This window comes from Lutra lutra, chromosome 11 (assembly GCF_902655055.1).
Source record: "Lutra lutra chromosome 11, mLutLut1.2, whole genome shotgun sequence".
Taxonomy (NCBI): Eukaryota; Metazoa; Chordata; class Mammalia; order Carnivora; family Mustelidae; genus Lutra; species Lutra lutra.
In genome coordinates, this window is record NC_062288.1 from 26,338,774 (window position 1) to 26,357,107 (window position 18,334).

The following is an 18,334-nucleotide window of genomic DNA, read 5'->3' on the forward strand; positions in this document are numbered from 1 at the left end:
TCAGATGCAGAAACATTCACAGACATAATCAAAACTGTATCAGGCTGTATGAAGTAAACACCTCCATTCATTAGCAAGCTACAATCTACTTCTCCATTTTTACTTTTAATGACCACATTTACAAATATAAAGGTATAATACTCTTCAGATTTAACAACTCCTCTTTTTTCCAACTGTGTGCTCTGGTGTGTAAAATACAATAGACCATTGAAAAATAGTCCCACTTACTAATTCAAATCTAAATATGAAACCCTAAAATTCTTAATCCTTACTGAGATTTGCCTAATTTTTACAAAAATTGCACATCTTTGTGTAATATTGATAAACCTTCAAAAAGAGGGTGGTTTATAGAATACTAATAATTGTAAAATATCCATAGAGTATCATAACAGGTGAACCACTGTGCAAAATAAAGAATATACAAATATTAATAACAAGACATTGCTTATGTCTCTGAGCAGCTCAAACTGGGTGGAGGCAGTTTGCAAGTTAAAAACAAAACCGAATAGGGACTCCTGGGTGGCTCAGTCAGTTAAGCCTCTGCCTTTGGCTCGGGCCATGGTCCCAGGGTCCTGGGATAGAGTCCCACATCGGGCTCCTTGCTCTGCAGGGAGCTTGCTTCTCTCTCCTCCTCTGTCTGCCACTCTGCCTGCTTATGCGTGCACTCTCTCTCTCTCTCTCTCTGACAAATAAATAAATAAAATCTTTAAAAACAAAACAGAATAAAACAAAACAAAACAAAATAAATCTCATGCCATCATAGGAAGACTCTGATAACAAATGGAAAGGAACCATCAGCAAACCCAGCCTAGAGCTGGAAAAGTAATGACTTCTAGATAAAAGGTGTTGAGGATGGATTCCCAAGAGAAATTATGTGACATTTAAAGGCTGAGGGTATTAAAGAGAAGCCTGGTATTCACAAGGAATGTTTGAACACAGGCATGACGTTTATTCTTTTTTAAAGATTTTATTTATTTATTTGGGGGGGATGGGCACAAGCTGGGTGAGTGGCAGAGGGAGAGGGAGAAGCAGTCTCCACGCTGAGCAGGGAGCCCTTCCTGGGACTGGATCCCAGATCCCTGGGATCATGACCTGAGTCAAAAATAGAGGCTTAACTTACTGAGCCACCCAGGTGTCCCATGGCATGAAGTTTAAAAGTGAAGACATTTATGAAGTGAAATAAAATAATGAAAATAAAATGACTGATGTTCAGGAGTATTTGAGAAAAATGAGGGCCCAAAGTCAGTTTGGAATTAGCTATTAGGTCATATTGATAGGTTTTGTTTTGTTTTGAGGTTCTTCTCTATCTTTTTAAAAGCATAAAAATATATATATAATCTATAATCACACACTTCTTTTGAATTATTTCCTTTGCTCAGCATTTTCTGTCTTGCTTAGATGTGCTTCAGGCAATAACATATTCTTCCTAGGACTATAAACTTTAACCAAATTACTACAAATATTCTTTTTATATTGAAGTTACTTTTAAATTTTGGCTCTCCTAAGCAACACATGCAGTTGAGATATTTGTAAATATAAAGAACCAGACAGATAGATAGATAGATAGATAGATATAGACTGTGTAGTATAATACTTTTAATCTGGATTTTAATGAAAGGGAAGGGTTTCAATTTGGTAAAATGACATAGAAAGCACTTTTAGGGTTGTATAGATTAAGGCTGGTGCCTGTGTCAGAAAATAGTGAAATAGAATAGCAATGAAACTTCTGGACTAAAACTTTGAGGGAATGCAAACTTAGTTGAAATATTCAGGACTTTGACAAATGGGGTAATTAAAGCATTACAATTTATAAGAATAAATAAATAAACTATAATAAGAAACCAACAAAAATATTGTCCAAGTTTTATTTATTAGACCCCATATTTACCTAGCTTGCTCTTTCATGCCTGCTCAAATACCATCTCTTAGAGAACCTTTCCTGGAGTATTTGGCTTAAAACAGCAGACTATAGGTTTAGAATAGAATAGAGTTCTTTAAAAAAAGAAGAAAAAGAGAAAATTTAGAAAAATCATCAATATATGTATTTAAAAATTCTTTGATACTGCTACCAGAAATATAGATACCATAACTGAATAAATGCATATATTCTGCTTAGATAATAATCATTAGGAAGAGAAGATACTATCAAAGATCTAGAGTTAGATATATTAATCATCAACCGAGATAGGTATCTATGCCAGAAAATTAATAGTGCAACTTTTTTGGGGAAGAGACAATATAACTTGAAATAATCAATGGTGTTATAGAGTTCTGTTGGGTTAGATCAATTAATTTGTTCTTTCAAGCTTGCTTTCAATTTGAATTAGGTGAGTCTGTTGGATTCACATTTATTCTGAATTTAATGATTATTTTAAGGAGGTATAGATTGATTAATTGATTAATTGGATCATTTACAATTACTTTTGTGATACCTAGTGGTAGTGGTAAGGGAATTTAGATGATCCTTCATGACAATATTTTGCCTATATTAGCAAGTTATATCACAGCACCATTCTAGCAAATACGAAAAGAACTAAATAATTGTATATTACAGTAGGAGAAATCAAAGTGCATGGAGATTAATGGTTTAGCGAAGACCACTGATAATGCCATGGATAGAAGCTGGAAAAAAATAATGGCTATTTGTCTTAGTTCTAGTATTTCTTGCAACAAAGTATATGTAATTTCTGTCAGTATGATCCTTGTTGTTTTCTGCATTAAGTCCTAGAGCAGATTCAAACATGTCCATGTAGATAATTATAAGAGAAAGGAAGCATTTTGATAAAATATTTTTATTATTATTAATAACAATAATATAATCATGGTTATAAAAATAGCAACTTTATTAACTACAGAAACTTTATATACAAGTCATAACCACAGTGTTCCCTTTTTGGGTAAGCATCCAGCTATACCACTCTATAGGCAGCTTATCAATTTCCTATTTACACCAAGACAAACAGTCATAACATCCACAGTATTCCATTTTCAGTTTCCTAAAGACAGAAACTTTCTGTGCAAATGGAAATGAACCTACTTAAATTTACACTGTCAAGGTTTGGGGGACCAGAAAATTTTAACTTTTTTTTTTTGTATTAGTAAATTCTTAGTATGAAACTCAGTTGAACATTGAAGGAGAACTTCTTTTTGAACTTCATTGTGTAAAGTGTTTACACATAGACTATGTCTTTTTATTCAAGTTAACTTTATCATTCAAATGAGTTTGTCTATAAATATGGGGTAAAATTAAATGTGATATGTGGAAACTTAGTAAATCAATTTAAATTTTGTTAGTATGAGAGCTTATTAAAATTCTTTACCTCATGATTTCTATATTGCAGTACTAGTATCTCTTTTAAAAAAGAAAGAAAGAAAATATTTAAAAACAAGAACAAAATGCTGACAACAGTTTCTTACTTCTTGACAGTGCTTTTTTTTTTTTTCCCCCTAAGAGAATGTTGTGGCTATAACATTCACTTTGTATAGTACCATTGGTACCAACAAGAAATATTCACAGGAATAAGTGAAATACAATTTTGCTATCACATGCCATTATTGTTTATTTTTCTTGCCTTCCAGTGTCTCACGTTTCCCATAGTTTGAAACACTTAGATAGCAAGCAGGAGCCTATTAATGCTAGAGACTGACTCAATATAAACCATTTTACTGAGGACCTGCCCACAGCAAATAGGTAAAACTCATTACATATTTTACAATAAAATTAAAGAAGTATACAAAAGGATTATCATCCCTTCTGCACGGCAGAGGCATTATGACAAATATTTTAATTTTATGTTACTATTCCTGGCAGACATAAGAAAATGTCCACAATTACAACAGCACATAACCGTTATTCAAACAGCCCAAACAAAAAATAACATTGAAACTTCTAGATTAAAAGATCTGTTTGTCCATTACTCAAAATACAATGGATTTTGGATAAGTTGTAGTTTTCATTTCTTGTCATTTATTAAGAAAAGAATGACCAGGAAATAGTATTTTTCTCCAGAGAAAAATGACATGATTATTCATTGTCTTACCACCTAAAATTGCATGGATCTTGTTCATCTTGCTTTTACTGTCAAGTCTACTGATCTCCCCTTATTACAAAGGGAACTTTTCAAAGCCAGGACTGCTTTGTGCAGCATGTCTGATGTTTTATTGGTGGTATGTCTTAACAAAATGAAATAAATGGAAAACATTTATAAAATGGGAATAGAATGGAAAACATTGAGTTCAAAATATCTAAAAAGTTAGCTGCATCTTGTATCTATTCCTATTTCTCTTTCCATGGAAATTTAGAAAAGAGACAAGAAAGAAATATCTTAAAATGTGAGAATTTAGATATATTAGAATTTCATAAATGTTTTATAAATATCATTAATATATGATTTAATCAAATTTTACCACTTTGAGAAAAAAACTGAAAAGTTCTTTAATTTGGGGACAATATACCTTTGAAATTTCTAGTGTTTTTATTAAAATGATATATCACATAAGGAAAGAAAAATATAATCAAAGAAGATAATGTGGACTGACCACTTTTTAGATCTTTCTTTACTTTCACTGTTTCTTGATATCAGAACATATTTTATTAGAATATGTTCAATTTGTATGGCACAATCTGGATAGATATTCTGGATTTGAATAGTTATTTCTGGATTTGCTATGCTGTACTCTCTGGACTAAACTTTCAAGTAAATTTAAGAGCGTTTTACTCAAGATTGAACAGTGTCCTATGAAGCGTTGAGCATTGTTTGGATCTCTGGTCTTAATTGATATCATTCAAGAGAAACAAATTAGAGAAATGGGAATACTGGATTGGAATCACTCAAAAAATTATTTCTAAATTTGTACAAGGTGATTTTGTGAAAATTCACAGCCTATCCTATTAGACCTTGTTGTCTCATTTCTTGACAAATACAGGATTTTTAGTTGATCATGCCAAATACAATAACAAATATGATAATTTTGCATTATGAGACAATACAAAATTTGAACGAATATTCCCCTTGGCATTTGAAAGATTTATGTAAAATGAAATAAGATAAAATGGAGAAATTTTCATAAGATATTTCATTCTGAAGATTTAACTCCCCTTTAGAAAATAATTGAAGTCAGTTTAGACAAGCTAGTTCCTTTCTTTTCCTTTTACATTTTTTTTTTTTCCTTTACTTGAGTGAAGTTTCATTAGGCTAAAAAACTTTTAGGTTGAGATATGTATCCTGTTTTTTTTGTCTATTTACAAATCTTTGGAAACATGGAAATTTTCCTCTGAAATAATTTTTAAAAATTTAAAGAAGATGAGCTACAAGCCAATCACAGCAGCAAGTCTTAGAATTAACCTACTTAAGTACTTTTTTAAGCTTCAGTTAGACAATTACCTAAGAATAATAAGGAAAATACTTTAGGAAAGTAGATCTAAAAATATTTTGCATAAATAAGGGTCCCTAAATTTAAAAGAAAGAAATAATACTAATACACATAACCCTCTTCCCTTTAAGAATTAGAAACTACACAATGACTAGGATGATAAATACAGTTAAACACATAGATTTTAGGTGTTACTTAACTTTGTGGGTCATGACCACACCTTAAATGTCAACCAGTAGAGAGGTCATCTGCAGATTACATATACAGAATGAGTTGGTCACTTCTTTCTTTCTCCTTTCCTTGAAATTTCTACTGGTCTTTATAAATTTCTCTTTTTCTCTTAAGGAAAAACTACAGGAACACACTTTCAGAATATTTAGAGGTTACATTAGATATACCATGATTTGAACTCTAGTGCATGCACATGTGTACCCAGGTCTGCATAGTTGGGCACATGATTTTGTAGAAAGCATATGGACCAGTATTAGAGGGTACACAGTGAAGAGAAATGAATGAAATATAATGTATGACATATGAAAGGTAATATAATTTAATATAGAGTTACAAGTTAAGGACAAAGGTATAAATTGTCTTCGTGAGGTTAAAATAATGTTTAACTTACGGTTTATTCATAAACTAACCTTGGAAAGCAGCGTAGAGAGATTAATTGAACTTTTCCATAAATCTTTTATCATCTAGCAATTATACCTTTGCAGTTTTTAATCCATTCAAGTATCTTCAGGAGATATGTTACTACACTTGCATGTACCTTAATTCACTTCAACATTTACAAAATAACACTGACAAACAAAACAACAGAAAACACCCATAAATATTAATGAGTATCTTAACAAACATGACACTCAAGTAGTTGTCTTAGGATTGCTTTAAGTGACATTTTAATTCCACGTTCTCCGAAATCTTCATGTAAAATAGAATTCTATTGATTGAAGCTTCAGACAAAATTCCATCAGCTATGACTGTGGTATCTTATAAGTTAATATAATTTTGTGTATCCATTTTGCATAATATGCTACTCGGACAAAAATGCCAGGACGATTTGGAATGGCACATCCACGACCAGGAACAATGACACCAAGAACCATTCTCATTTTATGTTGTTCACAAACAAGTGGGCCACCGTAATCTCCCTAGGAAGAAAACATGCAACAATAAAAACAACAAAAAGGTATTATACTAGAAATAAAAATTAATAGTTCATTAATATTTCCTATACAGATTTAGATCTCAAATATACACATTTACAAAAAAGGAATAGCTGCAACTGAGATATGAAGACATAAATAGATGTACTAGGCCATTGGTCATCTTTTTATTGAATTACCCAAGTCAGGCTGAGAGAAGTACAGAAGTTCAAAGTGTTCTATCATGTGGAGTATTCCTTTAATAATGACTTATCTAGGGGCACCTAATGGCTCAGTGGGCTAAGCCTCTGCCTTCAGCTCAGGTCATGATCTCAGGGTCCTGGGATCGAGTCCCGCATCGGGCTCTCTGCTTGGCGGGGAGCCTGCTTCCTCCTCTCTCTCTCTCTGCCTGCTTCTCTGCTTCTCTGCCTACTTGTGATCTTTCTCTGTCAAATAAATAAAAATTTAACAAGGTTAAAACAAGGTTAGTTAATGAATAAACCGTAAGTTAAATTTTTAAATAAAAATTTAACAACAAAAAAAAAAAAGAATGACTTCTCTAGGGGAGCCTGGGTTGGCTCTTGATTTCAGCTCAGGTTGTGATCTCAGGGTCATGGGATCAAGCCCCACATCAGTCTCCACACTCAGCATGGAGTCTGCTTGTACCTCTCCCTTTGCTTCTCCTCCTGCTTGCACACACACACTCTCTCTCTCTTTCTCAATTTAGTTAATTAATTATTTAAAATACATAAAAAAGAATGACTTGTCTTATACAAAATATCCACTCATCTTTTAAAATGTTTTTTCTTTGTTGAATGCAGATACATTAACACAAAATAAAAGATAGCTATTTATAAGGTAGGCTTTATATTTATTTTTATTTTCCTCTGATGTTCAAAATATGTTCAATATAGACAATTTAGAAAATGCAAAAAATATAAGAACTTTTGTACTCCACCTATAATCATACAGTTTGAATTATTAAATTGCATCAAAATTTCCCTTATTTCTGAAGCTTTTTGCTTTCCTTCCTTTAATCTTGTCCCCAAAAAATTTTTAGAAAATTAAATATAAATCATAATTGATAAAATAATTCTATTTACTGTTTGGAAATTATGTTTGGGGGCATAAAGAACGAATATTTCTGAATTTACTGTTGTATTTGTAGTTAACATAATTATATTTATGTATTTTTTTTTGTCTCATACCCCCCTTTGTAGAAGGTAGCTCCTGATTTCATGACATTTTTTTTTATATGGTTACCTTGTTTTATCATCACACACAGATAGATGATAGATGAAATATGAATAGATTGATAGATTGATTTGTGTGTATATTTTATAAACATGTATACACTAATGCATATTATTATATATAATCATTACAAATACGCTGCATCATTTTCATGCACCATGCAGCCTTCTAAGATTGCAGTGACTGACTTTTGGCATCCTTTTGTGAAGAAGAGTCTTTGAGACAACCTTAATTTTCTCCTAATGTGATCAATGAAAATGAAACTACTATAGGATTTACTCCTGTAACACATGTAAAGAAGAGCACTATCAGGACGCCTGGGTGGCTCAGTGGGTTAAGCCTCTGCTTTTGGATCAGGTCATGATCTCAGGGTCCTAGAATCGAGTCCTGCATAGGGCTCTCTGCTCAGCAGGGAGCCCGCGCCCCGCCCCCCCCGCCTGCATCTCTGCCTACTTGTGATCTCTGTCTTTCAAATAAATAAATGAAATCTTTAAAAAAAAAAAAAAAAGGAAGAGCATTGTCAACATTGTATGATGGGGAAATCAAGATGGGGGGTGAAACAGGAAATAAAACAGTAAGGGAAAATAAGTTATTCTAAGAGACATATAAATTATGACACATAAGTTAATAAATCTGATTTTAAAAAAAATACAGCAGTGATTACTGATACAAACTCTTTAAAGCAATTCACTTTGGCAGACTTTCACCAAATGTGATCCTATTGCTATTATACAAACATCTGGGAGGTCTTCAAGTGTTTAGATTTCAGTGGCTTCAGGGATTATATTACCTTTTAAATATAAGTGATTAAAAAAACATAAATGCATTTTTGAGAAGTGGCAGAATCAATTTAAAATTATCTTGCCAATATGGATAATAATAACAAATACATGATACTGCAATAAATAATTCAATGCTAAAGTTAGAAATCTAACAATGTATAAATGATAAATCATATTGTAGGCTATTCCTGATGATCAGTTGTCAAAGCATTTTTAGTAATGACAGTAGGACTGGATAAGTGCATAGATTCTTAAATGATCTTAAAGATTGGGTTGAGCTCAAAGCTTTGTATTTAAAGGGCTCTTAGTGTAAATAGTTAGCTAAGTAAGAAATCAATCAATTAATCAATCATTCTTCCAGCAAATTTTCAGTTCTAATAATGAATGAAGTAATACTGATTTACTGGGAAAACATCATACCTGAAAGTGGTTATACACAATCTGTTTCTAACTATGTCATTTTATTTATTTTTTTCAAAGATTTTATTTATTTATTTGACAGAGAGAGATTGCAAGTAGGCAGAGCGGCAGGCAGAGAGAGAAAGGGAAGCAGGCTCCCCGCTGAGCAGAGAGCCTGATGTGGGGCTCGATCCCAGGACCCTGAGATCATGACCCGAGCCAAAGGCAGAGGTTTAACCCACTGAGCCACCCAGGTGCCCCCTAACTATGTCATTTTAAAGCAGTTTTTAAGACTCTTTAACTTATGAAATGTATTTTTTTCAGGGATAGAATCTCAGACCAACATATATAGCACATGCATGGAAATACGTATTTATGCTCCATATTTATTTTCCTACATGTCAAAAGAGATTTCACTTTTTATTGAACTCATTCCATATCTTATCTCACATACTATTCCCCAACTCCAAAGCTCCTAGGCTTGGAGACTGTGTCTCTTATATTCAAAATACATCTAAACACTCCAATCAAAAGACATAAGGTGACAGAATGGATAAAAAAGCAAGACCCTTGTGTATGCTGCCTAGAGGAGAATCATATTAAACCTAAAGACATATGGAGATTGGAAATAAATGGATGGAAAATCATTTATCATGCAAATGGAAGTGAAAAGAAAGCCAGGGATAGGAATACTTATATCATACAAAATACACTTTAAAACAAAGACTGTAACAAGAGATAAAGAAGGACACTATATAACCATACAGGGATGAATCCAATAAGAAGATAGAACAATTGCATGGAGCACTGGGTGTTATATACAAACAATGAATCATGAAACACTAAAAAACAAAGGAGGTACTGTATGGTGTCTAACAAAGCATCATAAAAAATAGTAGATTTTTATGTACCTAACATGGGAGCACCCTAATACATAAAGAAGCTAATAACAAACATAAAGGAAGTAATTTATAGTAATGCAACAATAGTAGGAAAACTTTAAGACTCCACTTACATCAATGGATAAATCATCCAAACAGAAAATCAACAAAGAAACAGTGGCTTTGAATGATACAATGGACCAGATGGATTTTACAGATATATTCAGAAAATTTCATTCTAAAACAGCAGAAGTCAATTGCACATGTGACATTCTCCAGAATAGATCACATATAAGGCCACAAGGCAAGTCTCAACAAATTCAAAAAGATTGAAGTTGTATCATGCATCTTTTCTAACCACAACACTATAAAACTAGAAATCAACCACAAGAAAAAATCTGGGAAGACCACAAATATATTTAGGTTAAATAACATGCTGCTAAACAACCAAAAAATCAAAGATGAAATTTAAAAAACAAACAAACATGGAGACAAATGAATATGAAAATACAGTGGTCAAAAATCTTTGGGATGCAGCAGAAGCTGTTACAAAAGAAATTTATAGCAATCCAGGCCTACTTCAAGAAGCAAGAAAAATCTCAAGTAAACAACCTAACCTTATACCTAAAGGAGCTATACAAAGAATAAACAAAACCCAGACCCAAGGAATTATAAAGATTAGGGGAGAAAAAAAAAATAGGAACTAAGCACACAATAGAGCAGATCAATGAAACTAGAAGCTGGCTCTTTGGAAAGACTAACAAAATCAATGAATCTTTAGCCAGACTCATCATAGAGAAAGAGAGACAGAAGGAAGACTCAAATAAAATCAGAAATGAAGAGGAGATATAACATCTGACAATACAAAAATACAATTATAATTGAATATTACAAAAAATTATATGCCAACAAATTGGACAACCTAGAAGAAATGGATAAATTCCTAGAAACATATAAATTTCCAAAACTGAATCAGGAGAAACTAGAAAATTTGAAAACAGACCAATTACCACCAATGAAATTAAATCAGTAATAAAAAAAACTCTCAACAAACAAAAGTCTGGGACCAGAAGACTTCTCAGGTGAATTCCACCAAACATTTAAAAAAGAATTAATATTTATTCTCAAACAATCCCAACAAATAGAAGAGGAAGAAAAGCTTTCAAATTCATTCTATGAAGTCAGCATTACCTTGATATCAAAACCAGATAAAGATGCTACAGAAAAAGAGTACAGGCCAATATCTCTGATGAACATAGATGCAGAAATCCTCATCCAAGTATTAACAAACCAAACCCAACAATACATTTAAAAATCATTCACCATGACAGATTTATTCCTGGGATATAAGAGTGATTCAATATTTGCAAATCAATCAACATAATACATTATATGAATAAGAGAATGGATAAAAACCATGATTAGTTCAATAGATACAGAAAAAGCATTTGACAAAGTACAACATCTATTCATGATTTTTTTAAAAAAACCTTCCACAAAATGGGTTTGGTGGGAACCTGCCTCAACATCATAAAGGCTATCTATGAAAAATCCATAGCTAATATCATCCTCACTGGGGAAAAACTGAAGCTTTTCCTATATTGTTGGGAACAAGACAGGGATGTCCCCTCTCACCACTGTTACTTAACATAGTACTGGAAGTCCTAGCCACAGCAATCAGACACAAGAAAGAAAAGAAAGGCATCCAAATAAGCAAGGAAGCAGTCAAATTTTCACTATTTGCAGATGATGTGATATTCTACATAGAAAACCCTAAAAACTCCACTAAGAAACTACTAGATCTGATAAATGAATTTAGTGAGGTCACAGGATACAAAATCAATGTATAGAGATCTAATGCCAAAGAGATTACTGCCTATGTTCTCCTCTAGGATTTTGATGGATTCCTGTCTCATGTTGACACCTTTCATCCATTGTGAGTCTATCTTTGTGTATGGTATAAGAGAATGGTCAAGTTTCATTCTTCTATACATAGCTGTCCAATTTTCCCACCACCATTTATTGGAGAGACTGTCTTTTTTCTGCTGGATATTTTTTTCCTGCTTTGTCAAAGATTATTTGACCATAGAGTTGAGGGTCCATATCTGGTGTCTCTACCCTGTTCCATTAGTCTATGTGTCTTGTTTTTTTTGCTAGTACCATGATGTCTTGGTGATCACAGCTTTGTAGTAAAGCTTGAAATCAGGCAACATGATGCCCCCAGCTTTATTTTTCTTTTTCAACATTTTCTTAGCAATTTGGGGTCTCTTCTGGTTCCATACAAATTTTAGGATTGTTTGTTTTTTGAGAAACTTTGAGAAATGCCAGTGGAATTTTCATCGGGATGGCATTGAAAGTATAGATTGCTCTGGGCAGTATAGACATTTTAACAATGTTTATTCTTCCAATCCATGAACATGGAATGTTTTTCCATTCTTTGTGTCTTCTTTGAATTCTTTCATGAGTGTTTTGTAGCTCCTCCTTTACCTCTTTGGTTAGGTTTATTCCCAGGTATCTTATGGTTCTTGATGCTATAGTAAATGGAATCCATTCTCTAATTTCCCTTTCTATATTTTCATTGTTAGTGTATAAGAAAGCAACTGATTTCTATGCATTGATTTTGTATCCTGCCACATTACTGAATTGTTTTATGAGTTCTAGTAGTTTGGGAGTGGATTCTTTTGGGTTTTCCATATAAAGTACCATGTCATCAGCGAAGAGAGAGTTTGACTTCTTCTTTGCCAAGTTGAATACCTTTTATTTCTTTTTGTTGTCTGATTGCTGTTGCTAGGACTTCTAGTAGTATGTTGAACAACAGTGGCGAGAGTAGGGATCCTTGTCATGTTCCTGATCTCAAAGGGAAGACTGTCAGCTTTTCCCCATTGAGAATGATATTCACTGTGGGGTTTTCATAGATGGATTTTTATGAAGCTGAGGAATCTTCCCTCTATCCCTATACTTTGAAGCATTTTAATCAGGACAGAGTGCTATATTTTGTCATTTTGGGACTTCATTAAGATAAAAAGCTTCTGCACAGAAAAGGAAACAGTCAGCAAAACAGAGGCAACACACAGAATGGGAGAAGATGTTTGCAAATGACACTACAGACAAAGGGCTGATATCCAAGATCTATAAAGAACTACTCAAACTCAACACACACAGAATAGATAATCATGTCAAAAAATAGGCAGAAGACATGAACAGACACTTCTCCAAAGAAGACATAAAAATGGCTAGCAGACACATGAAAATATGTTCACCATCATTAGCCATCAGGGAAATTTAAATCAAAACCACACTGAGATACCACCTTACACCAGTTAGAATGGCAAAGATTAACAAGACAGGAAGCAACAACTGTTGGAGAGGATGTGGAGGAAGGGGAACCCTCTTACACTGTTTGTGGGAATACAAGCTGGTGCAGCCACTTTGGAAAACAGTGTGGAGATTCCTTAAGAAATTAAAAATAGAGCTACCCTATGACCCTGCAATTGCATTACTGGGTATTTACCCCAACGATACAGATGTAGTGAAAAGAAGGGCCATCTGTACCCCCATGTTCATAGCAACAATAGCCACAGTCACCAAACTGTGGAAAGAACCAAGATGCCCTTCAACAGACGACTGGATAAAGAAGATATGGTCTACGTATACAATGGAATATAACACAGCTATCAGGATGAATACTCAACTTTTGTATCAACATGGATGGGACTGGAAGAGATTATGTTGAGTGAAATAAGTCAAGCAGTGAAAGTCAATTATCATATGGTTTCACTTCCTTGTGGAACATAAGGAATAACATGGAGGTTATTAGGAGAAGGAAAGGAAAAGTGAAGTGGGGGAAATAGGAGGGGGAGATGAACCATAAGAGACTGTGGACTCTGAGAAACAAACTGCGGGTTTTGGAGGAGAGGGGGTTGGGGGGTTAGGTGAGCCCTTGGTGGGTATTATGGAGGGCACATATTGCATGGAGTACTGGGTGTGGTACATAAACAATGAATCTTGGAACACTGAAAAAATAAAATTAAATTAAAAAAAAGAAATCTAATGCATTTCCATATACAAATAATGAAGTAGCAGAAAGAGAAATTAAGAAAACAATCCCATTTACGATTGCACCAAAGATAATGAAATACCTAGAAATTAACTTAACCAAGGTAGTGAAAGACCTGTGTTCTGAAAACTGTAAAACAATGATGAAAGAAATTGAAGATAACACAAAGAAAGGGAATGACAGTCCAGGTTCATGGACTGAGAGAACAAATATTGTTAAAATGTCCATGCTACACAGAGCAATCTAGAGATTTAATAGAATCCCTATCAAAATACCAACACCATTTTTCACAGAACTAGAAAAAACAACCAATCAAATTTGTATGGAACCACAAAATACCCTGAATGGGCAAAACAATTGAAAAAGAAGAATGAAACTGGAGGCATCACAATCCTAGATTTTAAGATATACTACAAAGCTGTCATAATCAAAACTGTATGGTACTGGCAAACAACAGACACATAGATCAATGGAATGAAATAGAAAATTCAGAAATAAACCCACAATTATATAGTCAATTAAACTTCGGCAAAGGAGGAAAGAAGATGTAATGGGAAAACGACAGTCTCTTCAACAAATGGTGTTTGGAAAACTGACTACAGGCAAAAGAATGAAACTGGACCACTTTTTACACCATACACAAAAATAAATTCAAAATGGATTAAGGACATAAATGTGAGACTTGAATCCACTAAAATCATAGAAGAGAGCACAGGCAATAATTTCTCTGAAATAAGCCATAAGTCATTTTTTCTAGCTATGTCTCTTGAGGTAAGGGAAACAAAAGCAAAATATAAATTACTGGGACTACATCAAACATCAAAATAAAAAGCCTTTGCATTGTGAAAGAAACAGTCAACAAACTAAAAGGCTACCTAATGAATGGGAGAGGATATTTGCAAATGACATATCTGATGAAGGGTTAACATCCAAAATATATAAAGCTTATATAAATCAACACCCAAAAAATAAATAATCCAATGGAAAAATGGTCAGAAGATAAGAAAAAACATTTCTTCAAAAATACACAGATGGCCAACAGACACATGAAAAGATGCTCAACATCACTTAACATCAGGGAAATGCAAATCAAAACCACAAGATATTATCTCATACCTGTTAGAATGACTAAAATTAAAAACACTAGAAACAGCAAGTATTGGCCAGGATGTGGAAAAACAAGGAAACCTCTTGCCCTATTGGTGGGAATGCCAACTGGTATAACTACTGTGAAAGACAGTATGGAGGTTCCTCAAAAAATTAAAAATAGAACTACTGTATGATCCAGTAATTCCACTACAAGGTATTCACTCTAGAAATATGAAAACAGTAATTCAAAAAGGTATATGCACTCCTGTTTATTGTAGCATTACTTAAAATAGCCAAATTATGGAAGCAGCTCAAGTGTCCATCAATAGACAAATGGATAATGAAGATCTGACACACACACACACACACACACACAGAAATATTACTCAGCCATAAAAAAGAATGAGATCTTACTTTGCAGCAACAAGGATGAATCTAGAGTATAATGCTAAGTGAAATAAGTGAGTCAGAGAAAGACAAATACCATATAATTTCACTCATATGTACAATTTAGGAAACACAACAAAGAAAAAAAGACAAACCAAAAAACAAAACAAAACAAAACAAAAACAAAAACACCCAGAATCTTAACAATAGAAAGCATCATGGTTACCAGAGGAAGGTGAAATAGGTGAAGGGGATTAAGATTACATGATGAGCCTTGAGTAATGTGTTGAATTTTTGAATCACTATATTGTATAGAATAAACTGATATAACACTTAATGTTAACCATAATGGAATTAAAATTTTGAATAAAAATGTAAAAAAAAAAGTTCTCAACTTCAGAAATAATTTTAAAAGCACAAAATGTGCATAAAATAAAATAGATACAATTTAAAATATAAAAAAAATGTAAAATAATGGTTTAACAGCTTGTCTATGTAAAATAAAATTTGGAATACTGCCAAGTTGAAAAAAACAGTTGCCTAACAAATGAAAATGTTCAAGCTCTTAAAGTCACCAACTTCGACCTTTTGGTTTTTTAAAATAGAATTCGTTTAAACCACACACACGCACAAGCGCACACACACTGGCTTAACCAAAAACACATTTAAAAGTTTAAAACCAGACATAGAGTTCATTTAGGCAGAATTTGGGAAGATCTGATAACTTTAGAAAACATTAGAAAAATGCAAGCTATTGTATCAAACTGCATATTGGATACTTTTTTTTTTTTCATATTGGATACTTTTAATTTGAACAGCTTTCCCCTAGAGTTCTGGTTGTATTAGTTTATTGCCTTTCTGAGAGACCAATATCATTACAGCTTGCCGATAATGAAATATGGATTTTCTTACTGTTTATTTAAAATAAGTGTACAAGGATAACGAAGGGAGTTATCTTTCCCAAATTCTCTTTATTAGTAGAGAATGATTTTTATTTGAGAAAAGTGGACCAAACACACACACAAAAGAAACATAAGTAGCTATGATATTTATTATATACTTCTTAATTTTTAAAAAATGCTCTTTTTACCTCACATGGTCCCGAAGCAATGTTTTCAGCTCCAGCACATATTTCAGACTCATTCAGAGTCACCTTCCCTTGATGGTATTGGCTGCATTTCTCATTTCCCATAATATAAAGATGTGCTACTCGTAACAGACCATCAAAGCTGATGGCTAGAATGGGATAAAAAATGTACAGTTAGAATTGTTTTAAATAAAATAAGTATGATATTGCCTTATCCTTTTAAAAATAGCTTACATCCAGTATACCCCCAGCCATAAACACTGCAAGTGGTTTTTTCAGGAATGGTGCATCCATAATTAGGTAAATCGATTGTACTAACAAAATCATCCAGGACAGCAGGCCTGAAAATAGAAAATACAATGGTAAATATCTTTGTTTGAATTCAACACAAGATTAACAAATTAAAATTTGGTGTGAATTTTTAATATGAGATTAAGAGAGAATAAACAGTCTTATTTCTTAAGAAAAAGAGAATGTCTAATATACAATGTATGTAGTAAAGGTAGGAGTAGGTAGCAGAGAAATGAGTCACTTCCTTGCTAATATTACTTGCTAAATGGTAACTGCATTTTTTTATTCATTATTTTAACTATTAAAGTTATCAAATGATTATTCACTAAGTTTTGATTTTAGAGCAGGCTGATCAGACTGTTGGTCAAACTTCATTAATTTTTGAAAATTTTGAAGATGACTCTCTTTTTCTCTATACACACACACACAGGACATATGACAAGCTTTTATAATATGTTTACATAAAAGAGAGAATAGCCACATAGCTGAAGAAAAAGCTTCACGAATTCCACTGTAGCTTAAAAATGCAAAACAGTCTCAAGCAACTAACCTAGCAAGCTTCAGTAATACCAGATCTGATCCTTCAGGGCCATATACCAGCTGGGACACATTTAGAACCTGTTTGCGTTTCTCATCTCCTTTTCCGTGGACATCATGAATCCCAAGCCAAGCTTCATAATCTTTCAAGTCTTTGTTTCTACGTAAAAAATTAAAATGTAAAATATAATTTTAAACTGGGTGATATTGTTCACACATATTATTATTTCAGTTTATAAGGGCAGATAAATAACCTAAATTTAAAATTTGAATCAAAGCATAATAAAGAGCAACACATTTGTTATGGAGATTCTGAATGCTACAAGCACACAGAACCAAAAAGAGCCTTTAAACTGCTCAATTTTGAAACAGCTATTTAAGAAAAAAGAAAACCTTTTGATTACGCTTAAGAGTAAATCATATTTGAAAAATTTTCAGGTAAAGCACATTACATGAATTATAATTTTCTGCAGATTTTCCTTCTTAACTTGGTATACGTTTGATTTGTCAATTAGGATTAAAAATTTATACTAACAAAATCAGTGACCTTGATGAGAATCAGGAAGTAAGCTTACAAATGCTGCCTCCCTAATTTTCCTTAGGCTAATTCTCATTAAAAATTATTCCCAGGATATCTACCTACACATACAGCATGCAAGGAAGAAGTTGAGGAAAAGTTATTTGCATAATTCTAGCAAAATTTCCCCCCAAATGAGAGCAATGCCAATTGTGGAAAGAACGGAGCAGGAGTATCCAGTCGTAAATATCCATTACATCAAAGTAGGCTTTGTAAACTAAATCTAAAGAAAGAAATTAATTTATTCATCCCTTGTTGCTGAATCTGTTAAATGAATACACATTCTAAGCCTGAAAGCTAAATGGAAGCCCTACATATTTTTAAGTGCTCAAAACAAATACTGGTTTCAGAAACACTTACCGAGAAGGGAAACATTGTCTTGCCGTAAGAATCCAACTTTCCTTTATCAATGATCCTCCACAGATATGTTTATTTCTATGAGAAACAGAAAAGAGAAACAAGTAACATCTGTGTG

General features: G+C 33.0%; 1 protein-coding gene across 3 annotated transcripts in view; it reads right to left on the minus strand.

The window, feature by feature from the left end:
- Nucleotides 1-3,446: 3,446 nt before the first annotated feature.
- HGF (hepatocyte growth factor) overlaps nt 3,447-18,334 on the minus strand; it is a 78,094-nt gene continuing 63,206 nt past the window's right edge. For all 3 annotated transcript variants that reach the window (XM_047695636.1, XM_047695637.1, XM_047695635.1), the window contains 5 exons: nt 18,220-18,294; nt 17,296-17,442; nt 16,689-16,795; nt 16,458-16,603; nt 3,447-6,524 (listed from right to left, as the gene is read on the minus strand). In XM_047695636.1, coding sequence (XP_047551592.1) covers nt 6,348-6,524; nt 16,458-16,603; nt 16,689-16,795; nt 17,296-17,442; nt 18,220-18,294 — 652 coding nt within the window. In that variant the 3' untranslated portion in view covers nt 3,447-6,347. The remainder of the gene's footprint in view (nt 6,525-16,457; nt 16,604-16,688; nt 16,796-17,295; nt 17,443-18,219; nt 18,295-18,334) is intronic.